This window comes from Tachysurus fulvidraco, chromosome 14 (assembly GCF_022655615.1).
Source record: "Tachysurus fulvidraco isolate hzauxx_2018 chromosome 14, HZAU_PFXX_2.0, whole genome shotgun sequence".
Taxonomy (NCBI): domain Eukaryota; kingdom Metazoa; phylum Chordata; class Actinopteri; order Siluriformes; family Bagridae; genus Tachysurus; species Tachysurus fulvidraco.
Window position 1 is genome coordinate 17165349 of NC_062531.1, and position 13262 is coordinate 17178610.

General features: G+C 35.0%; 1 protein-coding gene across 3 annotated transcripts in view; it reads left to right on the forward strand.

Moving 5' to 3' along the window:
• Positions 1-4401: 4401 nt before the first annotated feature.
• The window catches only part of lmx1bb (LIM homeobox transcription factor 1, beta b), a 52643-nt gene continuing 43782 nt past the window's right edge, over positions 4402-13262 (forward strand). Inside the window, exons 1-3 of one of the 3 annotated variants that reach the window (XM_027171041.2) lie at positions 4402-4992; positions 8056-8181; positions 8737-8923. In XM_027171041.2, the coding sequence (XP_027026842.1) occupies positions 8112-8181; positions 8737-8923 (257 nt within the window). In that variant the 5' untranslated portion in view covers positions 4402-4992; positions 8056-8111. Of the gene's footprint in view, positions 4993-7140; positions 8182-8736; positions 8924-13262 lie in introns of those variants that run through there. The other 2 variants (XM_027171040.2, XM_027171039.2) reach the window with 2 other exon arrangements.

The window sequence follows — 13262 nt, forward strand, 5'->3', positions numbered from 1 at the left end:
TGATAAGGGCGTCTGCTAAATGCCATAAATGTAAATATAAATACATATGAATAAGTTGCTGTCAAAATCTCATAAGATATTAGTTACTATCCAAAAACGTCCTCATAGAATCTACATTATGATTGATTTTAAAATCACCAAAAACTATGTTAAAAAAAATTATATAATTATATGATATTTTGCAATGCTACTCAAGCACCAACATTAACACTACTGTATGAAAACCAATTCTCAAAAATAAACATGGAAAATTGTAACACAAGCAACTCCTGATCTAAAATACCCCTTTTAAATTTTTAAGGCATATAATATAAATGGAGAAATTATTTCAGTGTAATGACCTGCATCACAACTGTAATACACTAAAGGATAAATGAGGATAAGAAAGAAAGAAAGAAAGAAAGAAAGAAAGAAAGAAAGAAAGAAAGAAAGAAAGAAAGAAAGAAAGAAAGAAATGTCACCATTTGTTCTTTAATGTGTCTCTCAGAAAACAGCGTGAGTTTCCCGCTAACGATTAACATTGGCGAATAATTTAAAGAATGACGTGGGTCACGTTCGAGACAGTTTACCGAGCTGTTCATATATAAAGTTTTTTGTGAAACTCTGCCCTGCGCTGAAACAATACCATCGCTAGTCGAAAACCGCAAAAATTTATTATACCATAAAAATATTAAACCCAAATCTTATTCAATAATAATACTAATAATAATAATAATAATAATAATAATAATAATAATAATAATAATAATTAGTGTCGTTGTTGTTTAGCGTTATGTATTTGCTTTTTTATTTTTATATTATTATATAAAATATAATAATATATAACTAATTTGGAATACTTAAAATAAATTATTGATTAAAAAAAATACCTACCACATATTATCCCTATAAATATGTATACAATTCATTTTTCCTGCATGAGTACAGAAATATGTGAAAGCATATGTGAAAGTTGAAGACATCGAAAAAAAATAATAATAACATACCCTTTGTATCAAGTCAGGTCAACAAATTGAAAAAACTGGCGAGGATAGTGTAAAGATCATAAGATCATAACCCTTCAGTATCACTAAAAAAAAACTTAAACCGAGATTAATGTCTGGTAAAAAATGGGGAGGGGTGTTAGTAAGAGTTTGTGCCCCTGCCCCATCACAACCCCCTGTGCACACAACCCTTGGTTGTCTTCTGGGTCTTCCACTCCATGCCACACCCAACATTACCTGTGTAACTCAACTAAACCAACTCCTCATGCATGGTGCCTGTTCCTCATGGTGCCTGTTTTTCATGTTTTAGCTGGATCCATAGACCCCAATACCACAGGCATTATGTAGCTATAAAAGAGACGCATTTAAAATATTTTTGTGTTGTTTACTCTTCACTTAGATAGCTAAATTAAGTTTGGTTCAAGTAAAATGATGACAATTAACAATTGTCATGGAGACTACTATAATGTTTATAACAAACGCCATATAACCAAAAGTCAATTATCCAAAAAAGTAAGGAATATAATTAGTATATAAATATATCCTTAGAATTTACCCTCGTGTTTTCAAGCCAATCTTTTTTTGAATGTTTCTTTTAACTTTCTCATCGTCGGTAACGCGTGTGCCAGCACGCATGTCTTTTTTAAAGGGGAGCAGCCAACATTATATCATAACAAAAAAATAAAATCCATACAGGCAGTGACCCCTACACAGGTACGAAGACTTTCCTTCGAACGCCTACACGCAACGCCGTCGTGCTATGTTACTGCCAAGAAAGTTCATTTATTACAAGGAACACAGTGTATACATAATTCAAGTTAAATTTACCTTTTATTAGGAAATATCACAGGCATGACGTTGAGTATTTACTTTATTTAATTTTATTTTTGTTTCGTTTTGTTTTGTTTCGTTTGTTTTTTGTTTGACAATTGGCGCCCTCTATCTTTTTGAGGTAGATCTGCACGTGAAGTCCAAATTATCAAGGTACTTAGTGAATTACGATTCGTTCGGATTAATTAGAAATTAGTGGACGCGGTTACTCAATACGTTGGTTGAAATGGGTTTCGGCTAAGCGTCATTGACATTTTGTGGAGTTAAGATTAATTAAGACCTAAGTAAGATTGCCATTGGCATATAAGATATTTTAAAATTCCCATTCACAGTGCAGTTGCATGAACACATACATTTCGATGCTTCTTATAGGTCTAGACAAGTTTGAACTACGCCTACTTACTGTGCACGATTTCTTAAGGCAAGCAAAATAGATGGAAAATGTTTAAATTAATGTATTGAATTGCGAAGGAAACATTATTGAGTTATTAAACTAACTAAACCTTGGATAGAGCCTTGTGAGTTCGGTTTATTGTGCCGTATCCACATTAAACTGTGCATGTCTTATTTTATTCTCAGAAAATAAAAAAGAAATCCGTTTTCCTCTCCAGGATTTGACTCTTGTTAACTCATATTTATCTAGTCTCGGAGTTTCGGTAGTCGCGGTTATCTACAACATCTCAGTCGAGATCTCTGTTGCGTAAAAATAACCGAATAAGCTCGTTTCATGTGATCACGTTTAGAAAACTTTCCATAGGTGGGTGAAATACTAAAAAAGAAAGTAGAAGTTGCTTTCTCACAAGGGGGCGACAATTGCACCTTGGTCAAAAAATAAATAAAGAAATAAATAAATAAAACTACAGAGAGAGGGAGAGAGAGAGGAGGAGAGAGCGAGAAATTATAGTTGCTAAATGGGCGAGGAAACATTATTATTATTATTATTAGTAGTAGTAGTAGTAGTAGTAGTAGTAGTAGTAGTAGTAGTAGTAGTAGTAGTAGTAGTACTATTATTATTTTTTTATTATTATTGTTGTTGTTGTTATTAATATGCGTTATTCGGATTATGATTATTGCCTCTGTTAATAATTGTCCTGTCCTTGTCCTTGATGATCATCACTGATGGACTTATTTAAGATTATGCCGTAAAAGATACAGTTTGACGATATTGTAGTCCAGATAGATAGAATAAAACACATTTAAATCCCTTACTTTAGAAGTAGTTAAACGGATACAGAGCTTCACAGGAACACTCATTAAAAGATCAAAGTGCATTCGGACATCAAAGTTAGTTCCATTGTAAATTACTGTACGTCTGCGTCATTAAGTCACTGCATTGCGTTCTTAAGGATATATAAAATGCGTTTTTAACGGTGTTGCTTTGTAATTCCAGTATCCATTTAGAATCAGCCCTTTCTATAACTAAACATGAATATACAATATTAACTAAGCCAAAGAAATTAAAAAAATATGGATTAACATGAACCAACTGTAACCATAATTAAATACTACACAGTAGTTTGAGTATTTAATCTTTAATAAGGCTTTGAAAAGTGGCTCTCGGCTCTCCCCGTTCGGGGTCGCCACAGCAGATCATTTGGGCCGCATGTTTGATTTGACACAAGTTTTACGCCGGATGCCCTTCCCCAAATCTCCCATTTATAGCAAAACTTGGGACGGGCACTAAGATTTAGCTCTTCAGTGGCTGTATAAGCTTCCTGCCCGGGAATCGAACCCAGGCCGAGCAATGAGAGGACCCTCTGGACCGCCAGGAGGCAAGTATTAGCTAACTGTAAAGTCTATAAAAAATAATGCGCATAATATTAAGCAGAAGTACTGAATCGATATTTGCAAATAATATTACAATCAATACTTGTATAATAGTTTGGTCTTAATATGCGGAATGTTTGTACAAAGAAAACGTTGGAATAAAAAGAAAACGTTGTACAAACCTAATAGGAAATATATATTTTATTAACGGCATTTGGAAGGCGCCCTTATACATTATAATCTATATATATATATATATATATATATATATATATATATATATATATATATATATATATATATATATATATATATATATATATTTAATATTTTGTATGTTTTGGTTTAACTTTCTGTATAAAACACCTTGATTAGTTTTAATAGAAACGTATAAAAAAATGAGAGAATTTAAAATATAAGTAAAAGGGAAACCCCGCCCCCGGCCCAGAACGAATTTTGCGAATTGTTACACATTTTTGATCGTGAGAATATGTTGGAAATCAGTCATTGCCATAATGTCATTGCTCTTACCTTGTGACACAGTAATCCAGTTTCTTTAACGAAACCCCCTTGTTGTATTAAAGGTGGGCAAATTTAAGTATACATTGAGTGTAAATAGCTCCCGTACTTCCAAACCTCTGTCTCCCCGTGCGTGCGTGCGTGCGTGCGTGCGCTGGTGTCATTGCCGCACGTGCCACACACCTGCAGCTTAGGTACCTCATTTTGTGGGAGGGGAGGGCGCTTTTAATTGTTATTCTCTAACTTGCAGGTTGTATGATGTTTTAGTCGACTTAGTTTATGTTATTCTACCAGAATAAGAGCGCCCATATTTCCAGAGTTTGGGGATACTGACTGTGAGGCCAAAGTGTCACGAAACCCAAGCCATTGTGTGTCGTTTGCTTTGATTGTTTTTCTGGTGATCCAGTGAGGCCGGTCTTTATGAAACACTTCGTAAACCATTGACTGGGTTCCAAAACACGGGCATTTGGCTGTACTGCTACATGCAAGTCACATTGCTGATGGCGTCGGACGTAATTCAGTACGGGTTGTGACAATATGTTTTTCGACTTGACTTTATATTTCTTTCCTGGCGCTGTATTAACGATAGCAAAATATTGAAATTTAAATTCTTTGGTGCAATGGTTCATGAGCACGGAGGCTAATTGGAATATCATTCGAGCCATGGTGCAAAGGCATACTTGTTAAATCTGGTTGCGTATTCAAGTATATCTTCTAGAAAGTATGTATTGTGCATAGCTCCATTACCGCGCCACCCTGAGCAAACTATGTTTTAAACGCTAGAGGGCATATTGTACGGATCAGACAGCTTCAGTGGCTTTTAGATAATGGAGCGGCTCCGGGGTTTTTCACACAAGCTACAGAGGACATCCAGTAAACTTAAGACAGCAAGGTAACTGATCTCTTTATCCTCTGGTAGGATTGTGTCACGTATGTCATGTATGTTGTTATTATTATTATTATTATTATTATTATTATTATTATTATTATTATTATTATTATTATTTAATAAATAGTCATGGTGAATATTCTGTATGATTTGATATTCCCGTATAAACTCGATTATTTTCCTTAGGGTCCTGAACTTAAAAAAAAATCACCTCATCATCATCATCGTTTGACAATGTTAGTGTGTTTTAGAGCTTTTACGAGAAAGTATTAAAAGAGACATATTATTCGTAGGCCGAATGATATTTTCGTATTTTGTTATGTATTTAGTGAAATTATTGTTATTAAAGCACCAAATTCTGTTTACATTGTTTCCACACATGTATATCGTCTTAAATGCCCTTACAACAAAATCTATACAAACTGAAACTATCGTTTTTTGTTTTTTTTATCTTGAACCCCGCTTGCATTTGGCTGAAGAAAAGCATACTGAACGCGTACAAAAATACATTTTAATATAAATAAACTTCACATTCGCTTTTCCATTCTTTAAGACAATCGAATAATTGAAACCATAGTCTGGGGATATAATTTCATCTTATGGCAGGTTGTTTTTTGTTTGGTACTTTAATTTATGCACTGGATATAAACCTGCGATCAATAATACCATTTAACCATAGAAATAAATCTGGATACTTTATTACATTATGTATTGTTTTATATATACTGATACAGTGTTTGTTTGATTCCCTACCACGCTACTTTTTGAGTTTTTGGAGGCAGGGAAAACGAAATATAGCAACGATTTTGCTTAGATTGCAGGAGTGGACAGACCGTGACTTGTGTGAGTGTAGCGAGCACACTGAGCTAGGAGAAGTGTATGATTGTCGACCGTAAACCCACAAAGTGAGACTATAGAGTGCAGTGGGATGAGTATGGAGTGTGCGGTGTGAAACACAAAAAGTGACTGGTGATTGAATATCGTGATAGATAAGCTGCGATCGATGTATAGAGAGTATAATAGGCAGAGAGTGATACGAATATTTTAGCATAGAATATTTCTTTGTAGGCCAAAGGCTTATTTAAGGTCAATTCATTGTTGCATAATACGGTTAATATAATTTTGTCATAATTTATATTTTCTTATAAAAAGATGTATTTATTTATTGGGGGAAGAGTAATGATTAAATAAATAAATTGGCCCAAACAAGAAAAATTAAAGCCAGAACAAAAATTGTATTAAAGCAAACTGCCTAAGGCTCATTCAATTCTGTAAAGAAATGTAGACCCACTGTGTGTCATTGCTGTTTTTAAGTTCGGCTTCAAATTTTATTCATTTACTAAATAAATTTTTGCCCAGCGAGCATGTTTTTATGTAATTATTATTAATTGTATTTAGATTTCTTTTCTGTAGTAGCCTTCAAAATATAAACATTTTTTAACTTTAAATCAAACCGACAGGTATAATTCCACACATAAGACAAGGCCAATGCTAAGCTGCGCTCGTATTTTCAGAATTAATTCCAGGAAAACTGCGCACTATGTTTTTTTATTTCTGTAAGATGTTGTGTATTTGTTTATTTTTTAAATTTATGTATGTATTCATTATTTGAGTATTTATTTATTTGCATTTCAAGACATGGCGCATATCTAATAAATACATACCCCCTCCCACCTCCATCCTGCGGGCCACGTTTATCAGGCTTGATCGCCAGGTGCATCTGAGACAGAAGGTCAGAAGGTTCGAGGCTCCATAACGCACACAAAGGCTGGAAGCGGGCGAACGGCTCATGCGATGCTCCACTACCTTATATCAAAGCAAGCTTTCACATAGGAAAAAGAAAATAACTTCAGCTCAGCCCAAAAAATCCCACAAAAACATGACCAATCAACCGAGACAGTGGTCCAGTTCTATGATCAGGTCATATTGTAATGTTATTTGGATTAACTAACACATTTCTTTATTATTATTATTATTATTATTATTATTATTATTATTATTATTATTATTATTATTATTATTATTATTATTTTATTATTAATAATGTTGCAGTTACACGGTTTTATTTGGTTGATTGTTATTTCACAGCGTTTTAACTTCTAAATCGTGCAATATTATATGTATTTTTTATCTATTATATTTATTTATTCAAAGGGAAGACAGCGCCTATTGCCGATGCAGACCGTCGTTAGTATGCTGTTACGGCTTCAATGCTTCATTACATGTGCTGTTATGTGTCAAAATTACTCAAAAATTATTTATACATTTTCACCCTCGACTCACTCTACATACAGTATCTATCTATCTATCTATCTATCTATCTATCTATCTATCTATCTATCTATCTATCTATCTATCTATCTATCTATCTATCTATCCCGTTACTTAGACATTTTAGCGTCTCTTCGTCTTTCGCTGGTTCTGGTAACGCGTTTGGAGGCGGACCGGCTTTAGTTTCCACTCGGCACCAATCGTGTCCTGGCGGCAGTAAATAGGCTGACGAGTGACGCGGGCAGTAAGGGGAGGGCGTATTTCTTTACTTCTACCTCAGTTTAGGGCTTTCCTCAGCGCTTGGGATCTAAATGGGACAATGTTCCCACTGTGATATCTCAGGCAGATTACTTAGATGTTTTCTAAGATATTGACTAGCATTCTATCATTGCTTACATATTTTAGTGTGTCGAAGCAACTGCGAACGTAGTACAGAACGAGAAGATCCTCCTATTTCAGTTCGCCGTAACGCGGCAGGGGTACAAACTTTGAGCTATAAAAGCGCGTCTAACCTCCAGCAACCCTAATTAACAGGTGATTATCAGCGCAAATTTATCAGGTTTGCTGTTTTCGGGGTGCCTTTTTTATTGTTGTTTTTTTATAATACGAAAGTAAGCATTTGATGGAGCGGTGATGTTGACGTTGCTAGCTGTACTGAGAACTTTCAGAAGTTGGCCATTTTAGCTACATGCACAATAGCGTTGAAATTGTGTGAGCTAAGCACTGACTTTGTGGCTTTTTTGGAATTTGAAGTTATGGTAAGGCAAACGAGATGTTTTATGGATATTGCAACAGGTCCTGAGCCACAGCCGAGACGCTTCTCTGCGGGAAAATTGTCTCAGCGCTCAAGTATGTTGGACGGTATCAAAATTGAAGACCGTTCTCTCCGGACGGGACCAGCCACTCTTGGAGTTATGCTAGGTAAGCTTTTGCAGGCTGCTTTATGGAAACTAAACACGGCCATGAAGCGTGAGTTTACGTGCTGCTTTTCAGCATATGCAAACTGCTTGTCATGTAGCACTCAAATGATTCGCTGTCCAGTAATCATACCGACTGCCTGACAGACGCATCCTTGCATCATCTTTCTTGCATAGTACTTGTTAGTTAAATGGCAATTATTTTATGGCATCATTGGTTTAATTTATGAATCCTGTAAGTACAACCTAACAATTCCAATCCCAAATATCTAGGCCTTCATGATGTAATAATTATTCTGCCTATGTTAAGTTAATTTACCTAAATTTACCGTGTTGTCTACATACATAGTATGTCAACATACATAGATTGATTTCTTGGACAAAAGAAGGGGGAAAATGTTGAACACGTCTGAAGCACAAGTTTGTAGTTGGCCTATTTGACCGGGGGTTTGTTTTTATACAAAAAATCTTATTATGCTTTACCTACAGTTTGCATATTAATTACACCTTAAAAAATGTATATAAAAAATTTTACTAATATTATGTGTTTCGTGTCCAGGCTCGGACTGCCATCAGCAGGCGGTGTGTGAGGGTTGCCAGCGGCCCATAGCCGACCGCTTCCTGATGCGCGTCAACGAGTCGTCGTGGCACGAAGAGTGTTTGCAATGCGCCGTATGTCAGCAGCCGCTCACCACCAGCTGCTACTTCCGAGACAGAAAACTCTACTGCAAACATGACTACCAACAGTAAGGGCAGATGGCTTATTATTTCTAAAGAAAAACACCCTACCACCCATTCAGTGGTAATGGTAGTATCAAGGATTCTGTTTGTCTGCTTGTTTCAGTCGAATGCCTACTGATCCTACTGGATGCCGTTTTTCATGCTTCTGCTAATTTTGGCGATCATTTCAATAGGCTGAATTAGCGTACATGACATAAATACGGTTACTGTCAAGTCAGTTGCAGTGGTTTAAATAAGTACGTTTTTGTTTAAGAATAAGTTTAATAAGTCACTTTAATATTTTCGTTAGTTTGTTTCATATAGATTAAATTTAATATACATGAATACTGTTAAACATTTTAGTTGTTACAAGTATTCTAGTGATGAAAGTTTGGTGTGGAAATCATGCCTACATTTCTTACCCGCTGAGTGCCGAATCCTGAAAAAAAGTTTTACTTTTCACAAACAATTTGTAAAATGCTTATTCACAGTTTGTGACTATTTGGAAACCGTTATTAATATTCTAACCACCAATCAGTTGTAGTGTCTGTTAATAATAATAATAATAATAATAATAATAATAATAATAATAATAATAATAATAATAATAATGTTTTAGATCCAATACTGTCTTCATTTTTGTACAGTGACATGAATGATAGCACGTGGCTTTGATATAAATAAAAGTGTGCACGATTTCTTTTATTCTCACCCAGTACACAGTCTTATATAGTTTTTTTTTTAAATATTTATTTATTTATTTATTTATTTATTAGTATTTTTTTGTTGCATATCACTTTGCAATTGTTTCTAAAATTGTTAGGGTGAGCTCTTGCCTAGGGTTCTAGATAGCTGGTGTGATATCTGGTAGTTTCACAGTTAAATTTATCAGCCTTGAAACCAAAATTTAGAAAATCATAAGAAGGTATTCTGAAGTAATCGTGAAATTGTCTAATTATTAAAAATAACTATGACACTTATGCTGAATGTAGCTAAATGTTGTTATTATCTTTCTCTGCTTTTCTTTTCTTTCTCTTATTCTTCTTTTCTTTTCTTTTCTTTTCTTTTCTTTTCTATTCTTTTCTGTCAAACAATTTCCCTGCACTGATGTATGTTTTAGGAAATCATACATCTGTAGTCATTCAGCCTAAAATTTCATCCTAAAATTTAAGAAATTTACAAGTGTTTACAAGTTGTATCTATCTATTTTACTTAATAGCTTAATACTCGATTTTTAAAAATAATTCAAATTACAGTTCTTGCTCAGTTCTGTAAGGATTATTAAACATTACATATAGTAAGTGTTTTTTATAGTTGAATTTTTCTATAACCTTTTTTAAAACGTTTAGATAATCACTATTTTAATGAAATAATTTTCATTGCCAATATTACTCCGCACAAATTTCTTGAATTGTAAAATACGCAAAATGTTTAAGAACATTCTACTGTGACTTATCTAAAGATGACTAATTTAAAACCTGAAAAGCTAATTTCACTAATTTAGCCAAAAGTATTATTATTATTATTATTATTATTATTATTATTATTATTATTATTATTGTTGTTGTTGTTGCATTCTTGTTTTATAGACGATCATTCTTTAATGAGCAATTTAACGTTTGTCAAATTCATAGCTTTACGATTAAAGTTAGCAAAACGTTATAAGTCACTTTACCTTAACTTTCATGTTGCTGTGTTCATTTCGGTGACGGTGTAGCCATGATATATCGCCCACGTGTTGCCTATAATAAGGTTTCGTGACAGTGGTATTTTAAACAAGATATTAGGACAGCAATGCTAATTGTCTCACATTACCGCCCAACCTATTAAGTCCCTAACGGACATTTTGCTGTTATTTATAGTTTCAATTGCAACAACTGGGCCCACGTAGTCAAATATTAAGCATTTGAAGTTCCAGGCCTGTATTTTTGTTGTTGTTGTTGCTGTTATTGTTGCTGTTGTTGGTAATTTTTACCATCACCACATAATAGATCCTAATATATGAAATATTTATTATATCGCGAAAATGAGAACGTATTTACAGTGCTTTTACAGTTATTTCCTAAGCAGGTTGCCTAAAAGCACGATGAATAACAACCGAGTGGTGCATGTTTATTTGTTTAAATGTTCTGAATCTGAGGTTTTAACACGTCGCTGGGCATTTAGCGGATTTGTGAGGAACTCTCTTCTTAGTACCGTGCAACAAACAATAGACTTCATGTATGGCATTACTTTGTAGTGGATCATTCTTCCAGCATGGCTAACATGGCCGTGAGCAGCGAGTGGTAACAGGAGGAATTTCATAGTTGACGCTTTGCTGTCCATCGCCCTGGAGATGCTAGCAGTGCGGAGACACGTCCAGCTTAATTCCCGAGGGATCTTTAAGAAGGCTGTTGGTGGAAGGTGTGTGTACTTGTGCGCGCGCGCGCGCGCGCGTGTGTGTGTGTGTGTGTGTGTGTGTGTGTGTGTGTGTGTGTGTGTGTGTGTGTGTGTGTGTGTGTGTGTGTGTGTGTAGGCTATTTGCTTATCAGTGTGTTACGCTATAGAGTCTGTGAAGGTTTTTTTCTAAATAATTTTATGGACTATTTTATGGCACTAAATTTCAAGTGGTATTAAGTACAACGGGGTAATCTCTCTCTCTCTCTCACACACACACACACACACACACACACACACACACACACACACACACACACACACACACACACGCACACTCACACTCACACTCACACTCGACACGCCTTGTCAGAAACGGTGGGATCTCTCCGGAACATATTCACACCCGTCTCTCCCACATAACAGCACCGTATTTGTTTATTTTATCCGCAGTTACCGACTACTTTGAGATGTAATTGGCACCTTTTTGACTTTTATTACATTCATTTAGGTTGTAGGCTTGTCATCCCGCAGAGCGCCCGTGGCTCAGAGCGAAGCGTCCTGGCCGTTTGGTTGGAACTCTGCCTAATAACATTCCAGCATCAAACTGATTCATGCCCTGTAATCATGAACTCCATAAATCACAACAGTGGGCAAACGGTCATATTTACACCTCTCCGACTGAACTTTGCAGCGCCGAGCTCTATAGGCGTGGATTTATAGTTGCTGCCCAACATGCCAGCTCAGAGCTAATAAGAAAAAATAAATTACCAGACGAGTGACTTTGGAATAATGACATGTATTTGAGACTATGTCAAATTAAGTGTTGTTGTTGATTATTATTATTATTATTATTATTATTATTATTATTATTATTATTATTATTATTATTATTATTAATATTATTATTGCCAATACTACTTATTTAGTTAGTTATTTGCGTCATTACGTAACTATTAATCTATTAATCTTACACGTAGTAATCTTCTATTGTTTGCCGCTAGTTATATAGTCCTAATTAGACTAATATTTCAGATGATTAGCGGCATGCTTAATTAGCATTTTAAGTGATTGTTACATTGGTACCTCCCCTGCGCTATCAGCGCGCGCTAATAGATAAAAAAAAAACACGTTCTAGCACATTTTAACACGTCCAAACACATTATTAAAGTTAATATCATCGATAGCAAAAATATCAATCAATAGTAAATAGAAGGTGTTCCTCTGATCAGTAATGGCGGCATATATTCTCACATTTTCTCTCTAACTCCGAAATATTAAGTTTTTTATTTGTAATTATTTTAGAATTATTCTCAGATGATCAGGCTATGTACTGCAACCTGTTGCTTGGAAGGAATTATGGGATTTTTGGCATCTGCAACCTCAGCATTTTGTGTGTGTGTGTGTGTGTGTGTGTGTGTGTGTGTGTGTGTGTGTGTGTGTGTGTGTGTGTGTGTGAGAGAGAGAGAGAGAGAGAGAGAGAGAGAGAGAGAGAGAGAGAGAGAGAGAGAGAGAGAGAGAGAGAATTGCTGGAGGTTTAGTGAAGAATGCAGTGTTGTGACTTTAGTATTCTAGATCAGTATTTTGTGATTAGACTTTTCCTGTTGCAACAGAGTTTGATTTATAAACTGTATACAAAGAGACTAACACAGAGTTTTGACACACAATTATGACTTTCTTCTATCAATGATAATTAAATTTTACATTCAAAGACATGTTTAAATTTTATCTTTATTATGGAATTATCTGATACTGTTCTTGCTGTTGGTTGGGCTGAACTTGTTAGGTCTACAAGCAATTTTTCTGAAGTGTGCTGATCGATGTATTTTAATACTGAGGGGAGTGTCCTACTTCCATGTGTTGTTTTTAATTAGTCCTGCTTGGCACATGGGACAGTGTTAGCGCTGACAAGGATGAATTTTAGGTGCTGGCTGTGTGTTGGATTATCATAGCCTTGGATCCTCCCAACACACCAGGATACAACTAACC